At 43.7% G+C, this 25702-nt stretch overlaps 1 protein-coding gene across 1 annotated transcript in view; it reads right to left on the reverse strand.

Moving 5' to 3' along the window:
• LOC102017879 (A-kinase anchor protein 2) overlaps positions 1 to 25702 on the reverse strand; it is a gene marked incomplete at its 5' end in the record, with an annotated part of 466044 nt that overhangs the window by 24483 nt on the left and 415859 nt on the right. Inside the window, 1 exon segment of the mRNA XM_005382747.2 lies at positions 579 to 3006. Within this exon segment, the coding sequence (XP_005382804.2) occupies positions 579 to 3006 (2428 nt within the window).

Consider the following 25702-nt stretch of genomic DNA (forward strand, 5'->3'; position numbering starts at 1 on the left):
CACCATTGTATATGCACTCTGTCTTGACTGAAACACCATTATAAGGTAAATGGCTGTAATTGGTTTGTGGTGACTTAAAGGAGACAAACTCAATCACCCAGTCCATAGGACAATCAGCAACACTGAGTCACAACTACCATCCCTAGAAAGGGACCCAGCATCCCAAAGGAGTTAGTGGAACACAGCCCCCCAGTCAGATGGGCGTGTTTCATCCCAGATACTAAGGGTCAAGCTCCTGACTTCGGCACAGTACACACATGAGCCCACTCCAGCAGGCTGGTACCACACAAAGCTTCTCCCTCAGCCAAGAGGCAGCTTTCCTTATAAAAGAGAACACTTTGTGTCATGAGCTCAGATCTACACCAAGACAGAATGAGAAGCAAGGAACTGCTGCATCTGCTGGGAAGTGACAGGCGCCATCCCGGCTCACACGCTTCCGGGGACCCTGAACACTTGACGCTCTTGGTGAAGTCCTCGGCCAGTGCCCCCTGCCACTGCCACAGTGGCGCTCCACACAGAGACCCATGAGCAGGAATCAGGTTTCCACCTCCTGCATGTGAGATGAGGCCGCTACTTACCTGGAGCAGTTTTGTAGCAGGAGGTTCTGGAGGGGAGAGACGGGGCATTCTTGGTCCTGGGGCTCGGGGTGCTCTGCAGCACTTGCCTCTGCCGCTTCAGCTCCTCTTCCCGCTCCTGGGCAGCTCGAATTTCTTCCTCGATCATGGACAAAGTCCGCTGCTTCCTTGACCTCAGCTTGAAAGGCCCAACCATCACGTCAGATTCTTGAGTGGCCAGCAGGGAGGCCGTGCTTCTCAGCTCAGCCGCCTCGGAGTACTTGCTGAAATAGCCCCCTTCAGGCCTGGTCTCCTCCATGTCGATCGGGCCGCTGGACTGCACAGCTGGCGGCAGTTGGGAGGGCCCCCTTTCCCTGAGCACCTTATTCTCTGCAGGTAGATTCTTTGGTAATACATCTCTTTTCTCTTGAACAGGAGAGGACACCTGAGGAGGCTCAAAGGTGCTCTGTGGCTTCTCTGAGCTGGGGGCCCTGGCTTCAGTGCCCTCCAGAGTCACTTCTGGCCCCTGCCCTTCTGCTCCATCCTTGCTGGTTTGGGGCACAGCCTTGTCCACCTGCTCGGCTATGGCTTGTTGAATGGCATTCTGCACCAGAAGACCAGCCTGATACTCTAAGGAGTCATCCACAGATGGAGAATCTCCCAGGGTAGAGGAAGGGGAATAGAAACCATGATCACTAAATGACTTGGAGACTGCTTCTCGGCCCTCAGAAGGGTTATCCGTTTGTGGAGTCTGAGGCAGAGAGAAATCAGCCAGGGAGTTTTCCTGGAGGGCATTGGTTGTCTCATTGGAGGCACCGCTGTCGCTGATGTTGTCCATGCTGAAATCATTGGACAAGGTCTCCAGGACAGTGGTATCCTGGGACCTAACCGACAACTCATCCAAACCTGAGTCAAGTTCCTCTTGGGTCAAAGAGACATTGACCGATCTTGAAAACTGATCCAAAATCCCATGGTCATCATCTTTGACCACAGTGAGGACAGCACGGGCACTCGTAAACTCTCCGTCCTCTGCCCACAGTTTCGATAAGGGCCCACGCTTGGAGGGCTCACTGTAAGGCCCTTCCTTTCCCTGAGGGGTGGCACTGCCTAGGCCTCCTCCACCTGACTGGGTCTCTGGCACAAAGGGTGCTTTCTGCCCCTTGGCTGCCGATGCACCACTGTCTTCCGGAGGTCCCACAATAGAAGCTGGTCTCAGGATGGTTGTTGGCTTGTCTGAGTTGAGGGACCCCAAAGGCCTGTAGAAAGGCTTAATAGAGAAGAGGCGAGGTGTACTCTGGCCCTTGGCCACTGCTTGCCTCGTATTCTCCATCAGCTGGAACTGTTTGCGTGCTGCTAAGAAGTCGATCTGCTCTGTGACGATGTCCTCCTTTGCATTTTCAGTCCCACTGGGACATTCATGAGAGGAAGCTGGTGTTGTGCAGAGCTGTGCTGGGGGTGGTGGTGGTTGCTGCTGCTGCTGCTGCTGTTGTAGTTGCTGCTGTAACAGCAGCTGCTCCTGCTGCGCCCTTCTCTCCTTGCGCTCCTTGTACTTTTTATGTGACTCCAGATGTTCCTCGTCCAGCTGCTCCTCAATGGTTTTCTCCTGGGGAGGATTCCACCACTTTGCTGCAATGCCAGGATTCTTCTTCACAGCCTGACTCCGGATGAGCTCCCTCCTCTCCTTTTCCAGCTCGAGCATCTCTTCTGAAGGCCTCACTTTGCGGACACAGTACTGTTCCTTCTCACGTTCATCCTCCTCAAAGAGCTTGGATGGCTTCTTGTCCTCATGGAAGGCACGAAGCTCAAACTTGGCCTCTTTCTTCAGCGTGGTGAGTGTGAACTCTCCATCTCGGGAAGAACAGCGAGAGCTGGTGGAGGAGGTGGGGCTCACGGGGGCCTGCAGGCTGTCCCCCAGTGTATCTCGGAGCTGGTCAGGGGAGGGGCCGTTTGCCCTCTCCTCCTCTGCCATGGTGTCAGAGGGGCTTCTACTGAGCTCGATGTGAGGAGGAGCCTGCCTGGCCACTACTCTCTCAGTGGAATCAGGCTGGGTAGTTATGTGGGCAGGTGGGCTTATGCTGCCCACCAGGATCTCTGCACCGGGCTCTGGGGAGGATGTTCCGTTGTAAGTTCCATCCACAGCAGAATCACAGCAGTTGGCCTCCAGCACCTCGTCTAGATATCGGATCTCCCTGGCCACATCGTTATCCAGAGATTCATGGTGATGGGTGAGGAGGCCATTGTGCGGGGGTGAATAGAAAGGGGAAATGTGGTCCATGGAATGGGGAGTGGAAGTGATTCCAGGAACACTTTTACTGCATTCTGTAACAGACACCTCAATTTCCATGTTTTTGTGATCTGGGGGAATAGAGCAGGTAGCAGACTCCAGGAGATGACTACCGTTGTCTCTCTTGCTTTTTAGTTGGATATCATCCTCGGAAAGCTGGGGAGGCTTCTAGAACAAAGAGAAAACAAAAGTCAGAGTTAGATACTACATCTCTTATGGCTCTGAATGTTGAGAAATTCACTCAAAACTAACAGGATGGAAAATAAAGAAAAGGTTCCTTTCTTTTGAATAGAATTTTCCTTCTAATAAGCCATTAAATATTCATTTTGTTGAGGTAATGGAGGCTTAACTCTCTCAAATTTACAAATTCTACCCATTTATTGGGTGTTAAATGGGCACTAGTTCAATTTTTAAATTTTTTGTACTTATGTGGAAGTGGTTATATAGTTAATGTATCAGTCTTCCAAAATATTTCACATCAAACTACCACACACTTTGTACTAGTACAATTTATGTGTCCACAACTATAAAAATAAGGTCCTTTTGTATGAAAAAACTTTTAAAACATGATTTTTTGTCAGATGTAATGCAATTATTCTGGAAACGGGAAACTTTTTGGGAAATTTTTCCATAATAAAATATTAGGCTACACTAGATCCCTTCAGAAGCCCTTCACAGGCTACAATGTCTCATTGCCATGGCTATAATTGACCATGTGCATTATGGACACCATAAACGAAGCCACTGACTATGCTGTTCTGTTCTCTGGGACTGTATCAGAATAATTCTCCTCTTTAATTGAGTGTTGCTTTGAAAAGCTAATAGGCAATAGCACCTCTCCTCTAGTTTCTAAGATGTTTTTATGGGGCCGGGGATATAGCTCAGTGGCATAAGAATCTGCCTGGCAAGTGGAAGGCCATGTGTTCGGTCCCTGGTAACAAAAAAAAATAAAATAAAATGCTTTTATATGCTATTTCCAATTTGTGGTTAAATAAGAAAATTATACTTTTTTTTTTTTCTTCCTCTCCAGTACTGGGGATCGAACTCAAGACCTTGCACTTGCCGGGCAGGCGCTGTGCCACTGAGCTAAACCTCCAGCCCCTATATTGTCTTAATGTTGTTAAATCCATCATATTTTCCGCCAGTTATCTAGCCACTTTGTCATTTGGCACAAATAAGATTAATTTTCAAACTGTAGCATGATTTTTTTCCTATGAAGAGACTCTGGTTAACCTCAAAGAATTCCAGCAGTAAATTATGAGCTTAATTTGAGTTCTCCTCAGAGATTTCCCAAATACAGTGGTCAGCTCCATTTTCCTGTTTCAAGTTCACAGTGTGCTTTGTTTCAATGACATGTAAATTAATACATAATAAAGCAAACCGGGTACAAGGCATCAGTTTCACTGGTTTCAATTTTTGACAGTTTTAAAGGCTTAGATCAGAATGTTAAAACACCACCATATGACCGTATGATGATTCTTGGGAATTCATTTCAAAATTCCTCCAAGGAAAGTAGAAAATTAAGGTTTTGTCCGTGAGATCTAGAAGCACAGCCATTCATCCTGTGCCCTGCATTGCTGGCAGAGTGCTGAAAAACACTCATGACTATCCATGAACTGGGGATCCCTTCCCTTGCCACATTCCCATCTAAGATCAGTGAAGTAACATATATTTTCCCTCTAGTCATAAGCAACAATGAGGATTCCTTTTCTGTCAACACTTCTGGCCCGCTATGTTCTTCTAGACTACAATTAGTCTTTGTCACAATCTGGTACTTAATGCAACTGATACTTTTTTTTTTTCTTAAAGACAGAATAAAGTGCCTTTATTGTGGGCATGGAGAAGAACCACAGTAGGAAAGGGGAACGTGGAACTTCTCACAACTGATACTTATAATCATGAATGTCTTTAATTTTTATTTTTGATCACCATTAACAGTGTTTTTCTTTCTTTAGAATGAAGTAAAGAGGCATGTCAGACTTTTCTGTCCTTAAAACCATTACGCTCAACTTTGTTTGGGTAAAGCAATTATCTGTAACTTCTACTCACACGTCATTAAGAATTACAGAAAATTTTAATGCCTGGAACTTAACATTCAAAATTAAGTAAAGCTAGGTTAAAGCTTGCCTACTCCATAGAAAGTTACTACTGAACTAAACAAACCAACAAAGAGACATGTGGCAACGCTAACATGAGAGTCAAATTGTCTGTGGCACCTCCTTCTTCCTCTGGCCAAAGATTTGTGGATAATATTCATGGAAGCAGCAGAGCTTTCCTTCTGTCTCTTTTGGCTTGGGGGTGGGGTGGTAGTGGAAAGTAGGCGGAAGCTAGTGGGACTGAAATATGGTTGAAAATCACTGCTCCACCGAAACATAAAACACTTTAGAATAGTTGAGGTGGTGAAAGAAGGCAATATGATATAAAGGAAGCTAAAAGACAAATAACTGATTCTGTAAGTCATTTATTCATTAATCCAGTCATTAAACATGTGAGAAGCTTATTTCACAGGGCCATAATGCAATTAGCAGCAACAATAAGCTCATCTTTAAGAAAAAATGGATTCCCCATGCCTCCCAGAAAGCACAAGTTTATCCTACAGTTTACTCAAACAGGTCAGAAGAACCTGTCTCTATTTGTGTCTGCTAATCACAGATACACGTGACTGGGCCTATCTCTATAGCATTTTTCAAGAACCATTTTTGGTCCCTCACATAAGCCTGTCCCTTTCTCCTAAACACTTTACCTTCAAGTGTCCCATGGTGGATGAGCTGGTATGTTGTCAGCTCTTTCTTTATAGAACTCAAAAGTTCTATCTGTTCTTTTCAAGGCATACTTTTTGAACAAGGGACAGCTGTCAGTGCAACAGCAAACAGAAACACCATGACCGACACCCAGGATTTGGAGGCAGATTTATTTACATCTATGGGCACTAATTGGGATTGTTCCCAAAATATCAGACCCTGATCTCTGGTGGTTTGAGGCTTATACGGGATAAGCAAGCAGGAAGTACAAAAGCAGAGCACTCAGCTGTCTTTAATTGGATCCTACAGTATGCATCACAGTGATCAGCAGTTTCTAGGAGAAAGAAGCAACAGGAACTTGTAACTGGGACTGTTACCTAAGCAACTAACAGACTGGCTGGGAGCATTTTCTGTTACATTAGAAAACAATGTTTAAAAATCTGAGATGAACGTTTGACAGTACATTTTTGCAGTACCAAAAAATACTGCCTTTACCTTTGAGTCATAAATAATAACAAGTATATAAAATTCCAGCATATAAAAATGACCAGTGTTTGAAGAGATGGAAATGCTTAATATCCCGATTTGATTACTACACATTACATACATGTACTGAATTACCATAATGTATCATAGAATGATATATAAATATCATGTCCCTAATCTGTTAAACTGAGAGTTTTTTAAGGCTAGTTTTCTGGTTAAAAATCAAACTTTGGGGTCCCGGTGTACTTAAGATGATTCCTTTCAAGTATTTTTTTTTAAAATCTAAATACTGGGAGATATAAACAGGAAAGAGTCTCCCCTTCCTGAAAGTTATGTGGGCCCTAGTCCCGTTTTTTCTGTAAACTCTGAAAGTGTTTTCTGGCACTGAAGTCCACCTGCTTCAAGGAGCAGCAGTGGTTCCGCACCTACTGAGGGTAGAAGTACTTAAAGAGATAAGCCATTCTGCATTACTGAGTCACAGTCATTCTTCAGAAGTCCTAAGCTTTTGTAAAGCTAGTCAATAATTATAACAAAACAACAAAGTCCTAAAAAAAAAAAAAAAAAGATTTCTGAAAACTCTCTACAATAAGACTTACCTTCATGCAGGGTGACCTGATGGGCTCAAAGGCACCAGTAACTACACCAGGTAAATGGAAATGGGCTGCAAATCCCACTCATCCAAATTTGGCAAGAGTCTGGGCTCGGTATCGTTAAATGATGTCTTGTTTAAACCAACCAATGTTTATTGCTTTCTTTGAAGACAAAGATCAGAATTTTTTCCACATCTCAGATAAAGTGCACCTGATTCCAGATTCAGAGAAAATGCATATTCATTAAATCCACTGGAAAGTCCTTTCTAAAATAAACTGCCTCAATGGAAAAAACACTAAGAACTTCCAAACTTCATTTTCCAAAGTCAAAGAAATACTAGAGTACTGAGGGGGCTTGGCAATCTTTTGCTTGCCTCAGGTGACCCTCCAGGTGGAGCCCTAAGTCCACAGTATGTAACACCTGCCCTCCTACTGGCTTCTCAGAATCGTTAACAGTCACTTATGATGGCTATGATTTACTTTAAAATAGAGCATAGACAATATAATGCAGCTGTGTGCTTCTGAAATCCCAGGACAGACAAACAATCTAACTGGGCATAGACACTCAAGGAGTGGTCTGCTAGAATTTACTCAAAAACTCCACATTCTGTTGGCTTCTTCTAGGACCTTGGTTCCCTTTGATTCCAGCAGACCCTGAAACTTTGCGATTAGTGTAATTAAAGTGAGAAATTCGTGTTTATGAGTGAAATTAGTAGCTTGTTCACTAGCATAGTGAAAGCTAAAAATGGGTGGAATTCAAATTTGTGGGCTAGAGATGTTCCCTAACCTTCAACGTAAGTAGAGTGGCCCTTGTTCAGGGCTGGGGTTTGGCAGGCCTGTTTTCAGCCTCGGATTTAGAGGGTAGGGGTTGTTTAACACCCACTACCTAGTAACAAGATCCTGCCTTTGCAAAACCCTCACATCTGCCTTCATGGGTTGCAAGGTGGGGTTGGAGCTTCTAAAACCTCAGAAAGCTGAGACCTCAGTGAGGTTATAGACAATGATTTTATACCTATTTTTACAAATGTCACTTAATAACTTGGTTGAAGACCTGACTGTAATACTTATAACCCAATAACCTGTTTGCATCTAAAGCCATCATTATTTTACCAAAAATGTATTTAATAATTATATAGAGTAAATTAGCACAAGTGAATTGACAATATAGGTGCCCAAGTCTCTTCTCCATACAAAGAATGCAGAAAACATGGTAATTCACAGTTTGGAGTCCAAGGACCAGGACCATTTCTTGGCACTACCTATGAAAGTTCTATCAAATCTTATGCAAGATAATTATGGAGCTCTTCTGAGAATACAGCCTCTTTGTAACCAGGGCTAACAGTAATATCTCTCAAATTTTGTTAAGAATTAATTTAGAGAGCAGGGCATGGCTGCACACACCTGTAGCCCCAGCACTCAGGAGGCTGAGGCAGGAGGCCCCCCTGAGAGTTCAAGGCCATCCTGGGCTATATGGTAAGTTCAAGTTTAGCCTGAACTATAGGGTGAGACCTTATCTCAAAAATAAATTTAAAAAAAAAAAAAAAAAAAAAAAACTTAGAAAATGAAACCAGAGGTGGTAGCACATTCTGGATGGCTGAGGAAGAAGGACTGCAAGTTCAAATTCAGATTGGGAAATTTAATGATTTACTGAGATCCTGCCTCAAAATAAAGAATTTTTCTTTAAAAAGTTGGGAATACAGCTCAGTGTGAAGACCCTAGCTTCAATCCCTAGTACCACCAAATAAAAATAACTACATAAAATAAAAATAACTAACTAAAAATAACTAAATAAGTAAATAAACCTAGAAAATTTACTCTAAAAGTAATATAAAAATTGTAAAATGGTTAGTGCAAATATTCATCATTATTAAGCACTTTTACACTTCAGTATAAATGATGAATATTAAATGACTGACTTTCTTTGAGAGAAAAGCAGGTAACATTAAAGTCTTAATTTTAAAAAGAAAAGCAGAAAAAAATTAAAATTAAAATTAAAAAAATGAAAAAGAAAAGCGGGGCTGGGGATTTAGCTCAGCGGCACAGTGCCTGCCGGGCAAGTGCAAGGTCATGAGTTCAATTCCCAGTACTGGAAAAAAAACAAAACAGAGAAAAAAGAAGAAAAGAAAAAATGAAAAGAAAAGCACTGTGAAGGTGAAATAGCAATAGGCACCATTGAAATCCAGAAGATAACTACTATGAAAAATTGTATTCCAACAAATTGGAAAATCTTGAAGAAATGGGCAGATTCCTAGACTCATACAAATTACCAAATCTAATCCAAGAAGACAAAACAATGATGAACAAGCCATTAACAGCACGAAATTGAGACAGTAGTTTCAAACTTAAAAAAGTCCAAGACCTGATAGATTTACTCCTGAATTCTACAAAGCCTCTAAGGACATTCTATGACAAATACTCCTCGAGCTCTTCAGTGAAACTGAAAGGGACAGAGTGCTTCCAAACTCATTTATGGAAGCCAGTATCACTCTGACCCCAAAACTAGACAAAGACCCAATTAGAAAAGAATATACAGACCAATCTCCTTAATGAACAAAAATCCTCAACAAGATATTAGTGAATAGGATTCAGGCACATCATCAAAAAGATCAAGCTGAGCATGATGACATATGCGTGTAACCCCAGCACTCGGGAGACTGAGGCAGGAGTTGCTACAATTTTGAGGTCAGCCTGGACTACACAATGAGAACTTATCTTCAAAACAAGGAAAAGATCATACATCATAATCAAGTAGGTTTCATCCCAGGGTTCCAAGAATGGTTCAACATAAGCAAATCAATCAAATTAATACACCACATGTAGAGAAGCAAGGACAAAAAAGCCACATGATCATATCGATAGATGCAGTAAAGACTTCTGACAAAAATCCAACACCGTGCATGATAAGAATCCTGAAGAAAATAGGTATAGAAGGGCCATACCTGAGTTTCCTAAAAGCTATTTATGACAAACAAATGACCAACATTATATTAAATATGGGGGGGGAGACTAACAGCATTCCCTCTAAAATCAGTAATAAGACAAGGATGCACACTATCACCACTTCTATTCAACATAGTACTTGAAACATTATCTAGAGAAATCAGGCAAGAGAAAGAAATAAAAGGGATACATATAGAAAAGGAAGAACTCAAATTATTATTCTTTGCAGATGACATGATACTCTATATAGAAGACCCAAAGAATTTTGTCCAAAAAACCTCTCAGAATTAATAACCAACTTCAGTGACTGTCTTAGTTACTCTTCTCATTGCTGAGAAAAATACCTGACACCCAAAGTTAAAGAAGGAAAGATTTATTTAGCTCACAGTTTGTAGAAATTTCAGTCCACAATTGGCTGGCTTTAGGGCAGGGTGGTGTCACAGATTGACAATGCAGAGGAGAGACAGTTCACGGTGTGCAGAAGGTAACAAAGCAACCAAGAAATCACCACTTTATATCTTATCCAGGCTACTTAGGGCAGGTAGCATTCACATCCTTAATCATAGTATCCTTGATCCTAGCATTGCACCATGAATCAACCCCACCATCACACACTGTAGATCCCACCACCACTGAAAAAGCCCCACCTATAACTGCATGAGACATTAGAAGGACATCTAGACGCAAGCCATAACATTCCACCCCTGCACTCCAAGACTCATGCACAGCCTTTCATGCAAAGGCATTTAGTTCATCTCCAAAAGTTGCCAAAGTCCTAACAGTTCAGCATTGCTGAAAAGTTCAAGTTCAAAGTCTCCTTTGAGATTTAAGGCAAACTCTGAGCCCCCATACAAATAAAAAGCAAGTTAAACACTTCTAACATTCAGTGGCACAAGACAGACATTACCATTCCAAAAGGTACAAATAGGAGAATTCTAAGCAATGGGACCAAAGCAAATCCAAACTCCAACAGGGCAAACATTAAGTCCTGCAGTTCCATGTCCAGCATCCAAAGCAAGCTGTGGCAAGATCTGAACTCCAAAGGATTGTGTGGTTCCACCCCTATAGCGCTCGTGGTGGTTATTGCTTCTAAGTCTTCTCTCTTGGGCTAGCTCTGCTCCCTCCTTATAGTTTTCCTCAGATGATCCATGTTCTTGGCTTCTCCAGACTTCTAGGGTCACACTGCACCTTTGGCTTCACACTCAGCTTTACACATTGCCCTCTAGGGGCATACTGCCTGGCCTCCCAGGCCTTCTGCTGAAATCACAATGGAAGCATTCCTGACCCCACAATTCTTGCATTCTGCATGTGCCTAAAACCAGCACCACATGGATGATACCAAGGTCTGCTGCCAGCTGAAGCAGTAGCTAGGCTTCCTTCTCTCTTGGCTATAGGGGTCAAGCACCTATGAACCAAATCATGAGGAACAATTCCCTTAGGCCACCACCATTCTGGAACATGGTGCTCTGGGGCTCTCTTCTCAAAGTAATGTGTTGCTTTTGCAACTCTGAGGCTGCAAAGCATGGAATCCTGTTGGTTCTTGTGATATCCTCGGGCCATCTTTTCTGTTGTCTTCTTCTGAAATACTTGGCTTTTTTTGCTAGTCTTTTCAGCAACCCATTTCTCCTGTATTCCAACTTTTCAGGCTGCAACTTTACTGAAACTTCCTTTCTGGCCAAACTCACAATGATTTGAATCATTCCACTAGCCTCTGGGCTCTTAATTCTTAACATATATCTGGCCAAAAGCCTCCAACAGTAGCCATGCCATCACATCAACTTTAGACTGCCTTGAATGTTTTTCTGCAAGATTAATTAGTCTGCTGCCCTTAATCTTAGTCTCAGGCAAAGTCTCTGGACACAAGCAAGATGGAAATTGGTATAATACACATTGTCTGAAGTCCCATAGCCAGTGTAGTCCTTCTTCCCAGCAGAAACTTCCTGAGCCTAGTCTTTACCAGCAGGGTTTCTATCAGCCTTCTGGTCTTCTGAGCTCTAACCAGAATATCCCACACAGTACAGCACAGCCTAATGCATTCCAGCTCTATTTTTCCAACCAGCATCTCTGAACTTTTCCAAAGGCTTCCCACAAGCCAGTCACAAAGACTCTGAACCACATGGTCAGGTATAGTCATAGCAACAACCCCACTTCTCTGGTACCAAATTCTGTCTTAGTTACTTTTCTCATTGCTAAGACAAAATACTCAACACCCAGAGTTAAAAGAGGAAAGGTTTGTTTAGCTCACAGTTTGTAAAGGTTTCAGTTCATAATTGGCTTGCTCCAAGGCAGGGTTGCATTGCAAAACAGAAACAGTTCATGGCAAGCATAAGGTAGCAAAGAAACAAGGGGTGAGCATGGCTCTTTCTATCCCTTATATCTTATCCAGGTTACTTAGGGTGGGTAGCACTCATGCCCTTAATCCTAGTGCCTTTGATCCTAGCATTGCACCATGAATCAATCCCAGTGTCACACACTTTAGGTCCAGCCACCTCTGAAAAAGTCCCACCTAGGACGATATGAAGCTTTGGGGGAAATCTAGCCATAAGCTATAACTGATGTAGCAAGACACAAAATCAACACAAAAAAATCAATAATATTTGCCTATACCAAGAGTGAAATCAATAAAAAAAGAAATTATGCAAACAATACCATTCACAGTAGCATCAAGAAAAATAAAATACCTAGGAATTAACCTAACTAACGATAGAAAACTACACTACTCTGACACAGAAGATTAAGGAAGAAATCAGAAAATAGAAAGATGTCCCCTGCTCCTACATAGTCAGAACAAATATTGGCAAAATGACCACATTCTCAAAACTATTATACAGATTCAATGTAATCCCAATCAAAATACTAACAGCATTGAAATCCTGGGCAACAAGAGCAAAGCAAGAGGAATCACAATACCAGAGTTGTTGTTGTTTGGTGGAGGGTGAACCAGGAATCGAACTCAGGACCTCACTCTTGCGAGGCAGGTGCTGCACCACTGAGCCATATCCCTGGCCCCTAAAATACCTGAGTTTAAGCTATACTACAAAGCAACAGTGACTAAAATGGCATAGTACTGGCCCAAAAACAGTTATGTGGATCAGTGGAACAGATTAAAGGATATAGAAACATCCTCAGACACATAAATCTACATAATCTGTGACAAAGGGGACAAAAGCATACATTGGTGGAAAAACAGCCTATTCAACAAACTGAACTGGGGAAAATGGGTATTTTTTTGCAGAAGATTGAAGGTGGGCCCATAGCTCTCACCATGTACTAAGCTAAAATCAAAATGGATCAAAGTTCTAAACATTAAAATGGACACATTGAACCTACTAGAAGATAAAATAGTTAAAATACTTGAAGTCATAGGTATAAGTAAGGACGTTCTAAACACAACTCCAATTGCACAAAAAATAATAGCAAAAACCAACAAATGGAATTACAGCAAATTATAAAACTTCTGCACAGCAAAGGAATCAACTAGTAGAGTGAAAAGACACCTACAGAATGGGAAAACACTTTGCCAGCTATTCCTCAGGGAGAGGGTTAATAGCTAGTCTACACTATATAAAGAACTCCAAAAAATTAGACCAGCTAAAATAAAAGACCCAATCAAGAAATGGTCAAATGAAATGAACAGATACTTCTCTTAAGAAGTACAAATGACCAACAAACATGTGAAAAAAATGTTCAGTATCTCTGACCGTTAGAGAAATGCATGAGTTAAGACAACCAGAAATTACAGTTATCATCAAGAAGTCAAAAAATAATAAATGCTGATGTGCCTGTGGTGAAAAAGGAACCCTTCTACATTGTTGATGGGAATGTAAACTAGTACATCCATTATGGAAATAAGCATGGAGATTTCTCAAAGAACTAAAATTAAAAATTCCACATGACCCAGATATTCCCCTCTGAGATATCTTTTCCAAAGAGCTAAAAATATTACATTACAGTGAGACATGCATACCAATGTTTATAGCAGCACAATTCATAATAGCTGGGTCCTGCAAGCAGCCTGTATGCCCATCAACAGACAAATGGATAAAGAAAATGTGGTATCTATACATAATGGAATACAACTTGGCTATAAACAAGAATAAATTTGAGACATTTGTAGGACAATGTAGGACAATTTGTAGGACAAATATGTCGAGTGAAATAAATAAGACACACAGGAGTATCTCCTATCTCCCTAATCTCCCCTCCCAGACTCCTAAACATTAATTTTAGTTGAAGAGAAACACAATTAGAATGATGTACTTGATGCTGAAGCAAATGGAATAATTTTATAAAATGTCCTTAAAGGTCAAATCTGAAGATGCAATAGAAATGGTCAGTCAAGAACCACCCAGACCTGGGGATTCTGTCACATGGGAAGTAGAGGTGGGGTCGTATGTTGTATGGAACCAAACCTGCCTATGCCCAGTACTCAACTAGCTACATAAATGTCTACATGAACAGGGCACGTCTACCTTGTGGCCTCACTACGAGTGTCACATCCCTGTTAAATGGCTAATGTAAGTCTAATAGCTTATTACTCTACAGCACATGCACATACATAATCTCAGCTGACACAGAAACGGGACTCCTCTGTGAGGATGAAAAGACCAGACTTGACTGCAGTTTTGAAACTTCTGAGCTGAGGGACTTTTCCCTAAGATCACACCAGATTAGAAAGTGGCACAGCTAGTATATGAAGACCAGTTCTTAATTCTACCCCAGTATATCAAAAGATACTCTCAATGGCAGGAGGTTGCCGAAATGGCCTGGGAATATTAGGAAGAATGAATAGATCAGGAGAATATTTGGCTGTCTGGTTGATCTTTGTGCTCTTGATCTCTACAGGTGACCTGAAACTCAGAATCTGACTTGAAGAGTCAGTGGCCCTTTTCTTTATTGAGACTGGAGCAGAGGAAGACTCCACAGAGACTTGGTTTCAGAGTCTTACATTTGCTAAGCCAGGAATACATTGGGGCTGGGCATGGTGGCGCACACCTATAATCCCAGCACTCGGGAGGCTGAGGCAGTTGGATCGTCACGAGTTCGAGACCAGCCTGGACTACAAAGTGAGCTCAAGCCCAGCCTGAACTGCATAGCAGAGACCCTGTCTCAAAAAGACCAAAAAAACAAAAACAGATTCTTACACTTACTATACCTATCACACCCTCCTGCTAGAAATGGGGCTTCTCCATGGCCTGGGTATTTCAGCCTCTGGGCTAGCTCAGAGTTGGATTGTTCACTTCTTCTGACAGCTTTCCAGACAGATAAACTACTCCAATCCCACATTACCATGAGAAAGGGCTGTGACTCCCCAATAACACCACAGAGCCAGTGGCACAGGTGGGATTCTAGAAGCCTCTTTAGTTTGGACAGAAAACACATCAAGCCCTGACTCCTGCTGCAGTGAATGACGTATGGCAGTGTGCATGGGCTGCACCGGAGCACATCGTTACCAGAAGGACTTTTCCTTGCTGGATCTGGTTGGGCCCAGGCAGACTCCAGAAGAGTGTCCTTCTCCACAAGGACAAACAAGATGTCGAAGCTCCTCTCCATCCGTAGAGCCAGCTTCCCCTCTTGCCACCATCCACAGGCTGTGACCGCTTGACAGCGTCAGTGATCTATTACAACCTCGGAAGCTCCCAGCCTAAATGCACAGTGTGACCCAAATTACTCAAACATCAGCCGCCTGCCGCACAGCCAGGTTTCTTGGATCTGAATAACCCCGATCACTTCCTACGAAAGCCATGATATTGAAATTAGAAATGCTTTTCCCCAGGTGATAAGTGACCTGATCCTTTAATCCAGTTATTTTTAAGTTCCATCAAGAAACATACACTCACTCTTGGCCTAGGAACAGAGGCAATGCTATAAAATAAAACTTGCTCATAGCTAGGAAATCAAAGAACCACCCCGGTTCCCTTTCTTCCCCTCCCTCACTTTCATAAGACCTATATTTAGTACACACAGCGCCACCAGCATATAGCGAAGAACTATTTCCGTGGGTTATGCATGGGTGCATGGTTCTTCCTGGACTCACAGCTTTCTGAACCCAGATATCTCCATCACAAAGGATCATGGGAGGAAGGTGTGCAACCTGGCCGGTGCTAATGCTTGGAGACCAGCATCAGCTGGATCTCAGTGACCTTGGAGGAAACAGGTGAAGCTACAGGCAGGTGGTCTGAGGAAACCAGGAGTGTGGGAGAGGAACACAGAGGTCGAAGAGGTCAAATACTGTCCTACAACCTTGCCTTCTACCCATAAGCCTACCTTAGAACCATGCAGGATGCCATGCCCTAGGCCTGGGGGCCTGGGGTTCCCTAGAGCTCTGAGGTGCTTTCCTGCTCCCCAGCAAGGAGCTCACAGCCTCGGAAGGAGAGTACCAATTCACATAAAAAGAACAAACGACACAAGGCGAAGGAAATGCCGCAGCAACTACTGGAGAGATTATAGTCCTTTTCAATGGTACAAATAGTTCAGGCCAAAACAGGGTCCTGAAGAAAGCTGGGCCTACCCTGAGCAGGCTGGAGGACGGCAGCAGGACTCTGCTTGGCCCTTTCCACCCTGCCAAGACAGCACAGAGAGCAGGAAGGCTTCCGTTGTTAGTTTCTACCTTAGGGGGAAGCACAGAGGCCTGATGACATCGGGGCCACATTGCAGACACAAGCAGTCCTTCCTCTTCAGCCCCCAGGAGAGCTGCTTCCGGCCTGTGACACGAAGGGCCTGTGTAGACTGTGGGAAACCAGGACCCAAGCCACTCCGGCAGGAGGCCAGAGACCCCTCCAGCTGTTGGGAGGCACACAGCCAGACTTCAGAGCCCAAGCTTTCTTGGGGCAGCTGCAGGCTTCATTCAGACCAAGAAGCCTGGGTCAGTGCTGTGACCCCTGAAAGGGTTAATACTGATTACTCAGTTCCCCTCCCACTGACCTCCCACCACGAAGCCATTACAGTTAAACTGACTGGGCAGTCCTTTTAAAAAAACAACAACAATCTTTCGGTGGCCAGACCCAGCCTTTTTGTGAGAGTGTCTGTGGGTTTGGTGCTACTCTTCTCCCTGGCTCATACCTCAGGCACAGCTCAAGGAAGTGTGAAAACACTCTGGAACTCCCACGCTGGCCCGGAGAGAAAAAACTCACTGGATGTGAGAGAAAAAGCTCATGTTGCTGTGAAGGAAAGTGGTCCACTTTGAAGGTAAAAGCGTGTCCCCAGCACCACAGCCCGCTGAAAAATCACTGGTGTAGATGTCAGGCTGCACATCTGGAAAATGTTAAGGTGCTGTTTGATTAACACATTTACAGCTCAGGCTCTTTATAAAAAAAAAAAAAAAACTGGAGAAGCCGTGACTGGTGGGGTGAGTGGTAAGGAGGAGAGGGAAGGAAGGGAGCTGTGGACTTTCCTGCAGTAAATGGTGAGAGAGTTGTTTCTATCCATCTCTTGGAGATCAGAGCTGCCGCAGTGATAGAGAACTGCTGGGGGCTCCCGGGGCTCCCCTGAACTAAAGTAAGACATCCAGGGCTCTCCCATGGCATTGCCAGAGGCCCTCTTCACGGATTTGGCAGGGATGTTCCCATCCCTGGAACTAAGCAGGAGTGAGGCCACAACAAGAACTCTGGTGCCCACAGCCTGAAGTTTCCAGAGGTACTGATTCTGCTAAAAGCAAACGCAAGCCCAGCTTTGGTTCTTTATAACTTCGCCAAATCTCTCTGGGTTTTAAAGTAGTTCAGTATATTAGATTTGTGTCCGACCAACCAAGGATGGCAGGGGCCAAAGCTGAGCATCACTGCAGACCTGAGGTAGAATCCACAATACTGTGGCAGAACCGAGAGCGGAGAATACACTGCCAGATGTACGTGAAGTTAACCCTCCGTGCACAGAAGATCCTGTGGCTGTGAACAGAGCTGATGTATTTCACCTTCCCTCCCCGACAGGACCTTCAGGACACAGGCTCTCACAGTCCCCGAAGGTGCCACATCTCCCTGTGGATGTGGTGAGCCTCACAACATGGAAACAGAAGGCTACCTGTACACATCCTCAGCGAGTCCCTCAAACGAATGCAAGATAATAACTAGAAAACCAGTTGCCAGAATCCCCGGGTCCCTTGGTAAACATTTCCATTCTGGAAAAGAGCACACAAATACTCCGTCGCCCACGCACGCACGCACGCACGCACGCACGCGTGCACGCCTATGCATCATCCTCAAAGCATTTCTGCCACAGATGACTTGCACTGCTTTATACTGAATGTGTGTTGAGAAGCTTCTTCCGCCTTTAGCATAAAGGCTGGATATTTTGTAAGATTTGCAGGAGGAAGAGGAGGAGGAGCAAGGGGAGTAGGAGAAGAAGCAAGTCACTAATCTGAGCTCGGCTGTCCACACTCTAGCACAAAAGGCTCCACAGCACAGCATTACCCCAGACTCTGAACCCTCCTCCACAAGGACTCCTTTCAGATTAGAAAGAAAAGGACAATAAGGCGGTCAGCAGCCGAGGCTTACCCTGCGCCCAAGGCAAACGCCCAGAGTGTTCCTCAGCCGTCCTCAGTCAGAACTGCCTCTTTTTCCCCCCGACAGGTTCCAGGGCACACTCTCGCTCCCACTGGACAAATTCCTTTCAAGCCTCTAGACTGAAGACTGTGATGTCACCGCTGGCCCTCCCTCTGCTCCCTAAAAGGTCATTCATACTAAGAAAGACTTCAACCCAATTCAGAGAAGCCTGGCTCCTCCCTGGCTGCCAGGCCTGGAAAGCCATGGGCTTCTCTTGTCATAGGCGGCCCCAGCCTGCTTCTGGCAGGCTCATGGGCCCAGCCAGAAAGTGCAGCTTGAAAATGTTGATATGAGTCTGCTTTCTGGAGATTCTGAAAACAGATCTTGAGACAAGCAGAGAATGACTATCCTAGTTGTATTGAGTCTACAAAAAATCTGAAAGATCCTAAGGAAATCTCCATTTAAACAGAATATTCAGGACAGCTTTTATAGTTCCATTCAGAGAAAAACAGTTACTGTCTTATTGCATTCCATCCTCTTCTTTCTAGAAATACATATTTAATACAGCAGTATACTGACCTTGGTAACCACTCTTTTTTTTACTCCACATTACTTTGCAAGCATTTTTCATTTTATTTAAGGGCTTCTGTACGTTAGTTAAATGACTGCATGACATCTCATGCTGAAACAGATGAATCTGAAATCAGAGATGAGGGCTCTAATTTTAAGAAATGTCTGGGGGGAAGTGGCTTCCCCATAATTAACAATAGTCTTCTACCACCACCAAGACAGTTCTGCATTTGCCTAGGGTAGAGACACGAGTGTCACAAGCATGCCCATCATATACTCTTGCTCATCACAAAATTGGATACCAGAACCACACTACGTCTTGTGGAATATTAACTTTCATCAAGGTCCCCTACCTGGGGATGTCCACTCACTCCCAGCCCTGCCTCCAGGTCTACCCATCCCACACCCTGGAATTCTAGGCTGACCTAGAAATTTGGGGGCATACACTTAGGTTTTGAGTGCCTAGAAATACTGTCAGTCAGAATTCCTGGACAATTGAACACCATGAAGTGGTATTCATTTCCCTCATAAATGGAGACAAACAGAACTAAGATTTACGATAAACTGAATGCAGAAAAGACCACAAATACCATGCATGGTCCTGCAGGGGCAGCTTTTCTGGTTTGGTTGTTCTGGTGAAGGGAAATAAATAGCCAAGGATGGCAGCAGAGGCCCTGGGTGGTTTGGAAGTTGGCCAATACCACCTCCATGGGCCCTTCAAACACACGGGTCAAAGGAGAAATGACTACAGTAGGTCCAGCTTGAAGTCTACGGATGTTTACAGCACCTGAATGACTTTTTTCCCATATGATGAAATTTATTTGAAATATCAGGGGGGTTCTCGATGACTGGCCTAGTGGTCCCAAGGCACAGGGAGCACTTTGGGAACTTTGACTTAATGAGGCCCTTGGGAAGAACTGGAATGTTCCGCTGTGCAGCCAAAGGCATTTCAAAATGCCACTCAGCAGCCCAGCGTAAAATGAGGTGGGGAAGTCACACACCAAAGGAGGACATCACTTGCTTAAGAGTGAGAAATCAGTGCTGGGCACAGGGGTGCGCTCTGCAGCCTCAGTTCCTTGTAAGCCTGAGGCAGAAGGACCAGTTGGACCCAGGATTTTGGGGCCAGCTTGGACATCATAGTGAGAACTCATCTCAAAAATAAATAGCCAATAACTGCCAGCTCATTATGAGATGTTCTCCACCAAAGAGGCAGGGGTGGTACCTGGGACCCCTTATACAATCACACCCATTCCATTATACCCACGAGATCTGTGGGGAAAATAAATTGTTTTAAATCCACCTTATGCATAAAAAGAGAAATTATATATGCCTTCAAGTACTGTTTGCTAAGAAGTTGGAAGACATGATCTGGAACCCCAGAGATAACACACAGTTCACTAAACACAAATCTGCACACACACACACACACACACACACATGTACACTGTCATACATAGACTGTGTCTTCCCCATGAGCTTAATGTTGAATCCCTAACATGCAGAACTGCTGAAGCTCATTGTGGAGAGAAGAATCTTTACAGAGAAATCAAGTTTGCTGTCATACTGGGTCATAAGGCTTGGCCCTAATCCAGTAGGACTCCTAACTAGAGAAAATTCAGACACTGAGATGCAAGTAGAGGGAAGAGACAGAGAAAAGACAGCTATAGTTAGGAAGACAGTCCTGGGACAGAGGCTTCCCTCAGCTCTCAGAGGGGACCAACTCTGAGGACAGCCTGACTGCACTTCTGGCCTGTCCAACTGTGACACTAAAAATTTCCGTCATTTAGGTCCCCCAACTTGTGGCACTCTGTTAGGGCAGTCCTAGCAAACCAACACACACACTAAAAATACACAATCACACACTTCTATTCCTGCATGCACGCTTACATGCATGTGCATGCGTGCACACGCACACACACACACACACACTTCTGCAAAATTAGAGTGCTTAGAAAATCACTCTGGCAAAGTCAGTGTTACATATTCCAGAAAAGTGCTCTGTACACATTTTGTACTCTGAGGCAGAGGGAGAAATGAAACCAGCAAGCTAGGTTGAGGCTGCCCAAGCATAAACTGAGCCATCCCACACTGGATGAGCACAGCGTCCTCTGACAGAAATGATCAGGGCGGCAGCTGGCAGGCAACACCTCGCTGCTGTTCATCCTTCTTCTTCCCCAGGCACAGACTCTGAGCTTGGGGAGTGGATTTTCTGAGTTCACAAAAATAAATCTGTGCCGCCAGTTTAATTCCCTCTGGTGCTGTAACCTGATATTCTGCTTAAGTCTCTGGGGGAGTTTTGGGGTGTGATGAAGCTTGGGGGAAGCGAAGCTGTTTTGACACTTGCTCTTCGCTGGCTCGCAAGCAAATCGCAATTTCCCAGGAGCTGGGTTTGAAGACACTCGATGTCATTATGATCATCACACAGGGCTGGGAAATAGCTCAGCAGCACACACAGCACCTGCCTGGCAAGCGCAAGGTCACGAGTTTAATTCCCAGTACCAAAAAAAAATGATCATTGTACAACAATACCTATTTCACAGCTACTGGGTGCCAGATCAGTGCTATGTACCCCCATGCCCCTATTTAATCCTGCCATTAAATGAAGAAATGAAGGTTCTCATCCTCTCTATGGGAGCGGGTGGGGAGACCCCAGCCCACAGCAGCCAACTCCTCTCCAGGCACACACAGCTGGTCAGAAACAAAGTTCTGGCTGGAGCTCATAATCCAATCCACTCTGCAGGGCTCTGCCCCTGGAAGCCACTGGGAGGCTGAGAGGGAGCAGACCCGGGGAGGTATTCTGAGCTAAACAGAAGAGGTCAAAGGAAAACTTTAAAAGCATCTATCATGTAAGGCAGCAATAGGAGCGTTTGGAAGCCCAGGCCCACTGCTGTGTAACTGTAGGCAGACTGTAACTCCTTTTTGAGTCAGTTTTCTAGACTGCAAAATGAAAGACTCCAACTAGATGAACCCTCAAAATTCAGTTCTCCTGATCTGTGACTTTAGCACCAAGCTTGGGCCAAGGTGAAGCAGTTCTACATGGGCGGAGTGGAGAGAGAGAGAGCAAGACGGCAACAGGAGCAGCTTCCCAAACTGATTGTGGATATTTTGCCAAAAGCGCTTTCAAGAGTTTCGGGAAGTAAGATTGCTCTGTCTTAGATAAGCCCCCTGTCAGAACTTTGTCTTTACTGGAAGAACTGTGTTCTGCTAAATGTAACCACCCGATTTATAATGGCCTCCAGTTACTAGTACCTCTGTGTGACAGAATGTTCCAAAAACAGATTTGATGGGGTCAGAAGGACTGGATGGAGGCCAGCAAGGCAGAGGGGATGCCTTTAAAAGCAGGAAAACCCAGCCCTCCTCCTGGAATTGTAAGGAGAGAGGGGTAGCATGAGAAGTTTCCCTGGAGGATTGCAGCTTTTTATGCTGCTCCAATGCCTGATTTAAGCATGCAGTGAAAGAAGCCTGGGTTTTGGACAACTCCAGATGGCCCTGCTAAATGACCAAAGCTGTCCAGTCTTCCCAGAGCCCCAGGCTCGGCCTTTCTCCCCCTACCTTTCAGGTGGATTCCTCCAATTCTCATCTCCACAGGTTTCCTATCTCAGCACAGAGGCAGCTCTTTCAAACAATGTATACTTAGATGTGAGCTCCACGGGAAGATTTACAATTTCAAATAGGAGCTTGTTTACCCAAAGAAATCCCTCACTGGGTAAAGTGTGGGAAACCAAGACACACCCAGTCCTCCATGCATTAAGACACAACGGATGAGAGAAGTCAAACAGCACCAGGGTCTTTTGTTTAAAAGGCTGAAGGAACATCCAGAGCCACCTACACCTTTCTGATGTTCGGGGCACTAAAGAACAGGAGGTTTAAAAGAATACAGAAGAACAAACACACAAACAGATGGATTGCTCAGCCTTCGCATGCATCAGGAGTTCATTTATTCCTGTAAGAAACGTTATTCGACAGAGAAAGAAGTAGCCTGCCAGCTCCCTGCTTCCCAGTGTATCCTGCCACCTCCCAATGTGTGCTCTACTGTCGCCAATATTGTTGCTCAAAACGGAGAGAGAAGAGGGTCTGGAGTCCTGCTATGTAGGGGTGTAATCAGATATATGGGACGTATTTATACTTTTAAAATTTACTACAGCAAAAGACCTGTTGCCATTAATCCTGCTCAAAATACTCCCCCTCTACCTTCAAATGCACTTATCCCGTCATGCTTACCACCTTCAGAAGCAGTTCTGGAAGTCCTCTGTCCTGTGTGATTAAAAGCAACAATGAAGGCAAGCACCATCCAACAGAAAGGCCACTCGTAAAGACATTACTGTGTATCCTCACCTACCTTATTCACTTTACCTGTTATCGTGCGACTTACGGCTCTTCCCCCAAAGTCAAAATGACCATGGAAGGTAAATATTTTGGATCAATTTAGGGCACAGAAGCAGCCATAACAACCCAACTAAAGACTCTCATGAAAGAGGACTTCCAAAGCTGCCTCGGAAAGTGGCTAGGAGGCAGGCGGTATTTTGAGGAGAATTAATGGCATTGTGTTTTTTTATTATAATAATTTTTTTTAAAAATTTAAACATTCAGAGAATTTTTCAATCATACATGCCCCATTCCAGAACCAGATGATGCTAGGGATGGCATTTAAGGAAAAGGAGCTGAGAAACCTAGCAGGCGCAGGCAGTGCCCCGTCCTCTGAGGCACTCCCATGTGTGCCCTGAGTCTCCTGTGAGTCCTTCTGCTCCCTCCCTCACACTGTATAATCCTATCACCCGCTGCAGGAGAATGAGGGCCATCCTGCTGCATGGTGGAGGACAGAGCTTCAGAGAAAGGACCTGTAATCTTATAACAGTGAAAAATCTGCAGACAATGAAAATGTGGGGCTAGGGAAATAGCTCAGTGGCATAAGCGCCTGCCTGACAAGTGCAAGGTCATGAGTTCAATCCCTGGTACCACAAAAAATAAAAAAGACAATGAAAATGTGTATCAGCATCTTATCCATAAGTGATAGATGATTTCCATAAGTGATAGATGGTGCTGTGAAGTTTAGAGAGGATATTTACCATAACCGCACAGCGACTTGGAAAGATGCTGTAAGAATGTCTGTGCGAAAAGGGATGAGAAGTTTCGGCTAGGAGTGGACTTTGGTATCCAACAGTCCTGAGGTCCTCCTTCTCTGTAAAATGGTGTAGTAGCACTACAGTCTTGGAGAGCAGTTGTGAAGCATTAGGTGCTCACTACAGACCTTGTCTACAGCAAAAGGATCCAATGAATGGTGGCTAAGATAGACGTAAACTGGGAATGTATTTATAACACATAGGACAAAGGCCTAATACTAATAATATATAAAGAATACTTATAAATCAATAAAGACCAATAACCCAAACATAAAAAGATATGGATAGACAGTAAAGAAATGTAAACATCTTTTCAGATGTTCTTAGACATCTGAAAAGAGTCTCAATCTCAACTTATTTAAAAAAGCACAAAACAAAATTATATGTTTCTACCTATAAAATTAGTCACCAGCATATGAGGAACAACGTTCCCTCATCCAGCTCCATGAATTTAGAAGTCAATTTGTATCCAACTTTAAAGTGCACAGTCTCTTTGACTTAGTAGGCTCTATTTCCAAGGACTTACACTGCAGACATAGTGGCACATGTATAAAGTGATGCATATCCAAGCATCTGCACTGCTGCACTGCTTACAATAATAAAAGCCACAAGTAACCTACACTAATAGGAAACTAACATATTCATAAAATGGAATAAATATTAAGCAACCTTGAACAGAGTAGGACTAACAAGTATTCTATAATATTATATAGCGTACACTAACTGTTGTTAATAAGGATGAACATAATCTTACATATACAAATTTTTCTCTGTACATGTATATGTATGCATGAATGCATACTTGTGTGTCCATTGATTATTTCTGAAAACTAGGGAACTGATAACATCTCTGGAATGAGAAGGAGGCACTGGATATCAGGGGTAGCTATGCTTAGCTCCTGAAAAAAGAATGAAGTATTTAATGATATAAATAAAAACACAGATAGGAAGGCAAGAACTAAAAGGAAATAAGGTACCCCTGATGAGCAAGTAGGCACCTGGATGAGATTAAATCAATGTCAAGGATATCATTCATACCCAATTTGGAAGAATCACATTAGAATATTAACTGTGGTAGGGGCTGGGGTTTAGCTCAGCGGCACGGCACCTGCCTGGCAAGCACGAGGTTGTGAGTTTGATTCTCGGTACCAGAAAAAAAAAGCAAAAAAAAAAAAAAAAGAGTATTAACTGTGGTTTGCCCTGCAGGATAGGAGTGAGGAAACTCAGTGTTGAGGGAAGCTGAGACAGTGAAATGGGCCTATAATTTGTATTTTATAGAGGCTTTCCCTAGTGGGCACATATTGCTGTTATAATTAAAAAAGCAATACTTGAAAATAATCATGTATAGATCAACAAACTTGAGATGTAAATACAGACTTTTTTAAAGGCCAGGGGCATCTACTTTTTAGGTTTAGAAAAAGAATTTTTTTTGGTGGGGGAACTATGCATTAAACCCAGGGCCCCACACATGCTCGCCCCCTGAGCTACATCTCCACCACATAGTGAAGTCTTTGTGTCTCCATTCTGTATCACATGGATCGGTGAGGCTTTCACTCAGCCAAGGCGAGCAGATGCGCATCAAAGCCTGGCCTTCTCTTCCGAAGTGTGTATCATTCATGTAAGAACAGACTCTCACTTTTCACAGCTGTAAGACAATATAAGCGTCCTTTTCCATGGAAGCTAAGCAATCAGCTCTCTGCTATACACAGACATTCCTCTTTCATAAGCTCTCCATTCCCAGAAAAGTTGTAAAACAGTCTGAGTAACTTGGTTTCTCGGGGTCGGGTGTCAAATGTCATAGAATCTCATGAGCTATGTCACAGGCGAAATGCATCACAGGAAAATCCCAGTGATGAGTTTCTCAAGGTCTGATCAGCCAAGAAAGAACCAATCTGGAGGCTGATTTTATCAATTACTCTAAATAATATTTTTCTTTGCTT

This window comes from Chinchilla lanigera, unplaced genomic scaffold (genome assembly GCF_000276665.1).
Source record: "Chinchilla lanigera isolate Chin_1 unplaced genomic scaffold, ChiLan1.0 scaffold00018, whole genome shotgun sequence".
In the NCBI taxonomy this organism is placed as follows: Eukaryota; Metazoa; Chordata; class Mammalia; order Rodentia; family Chinchillidae; genus Chinchilla; species Chinchilla lanigera.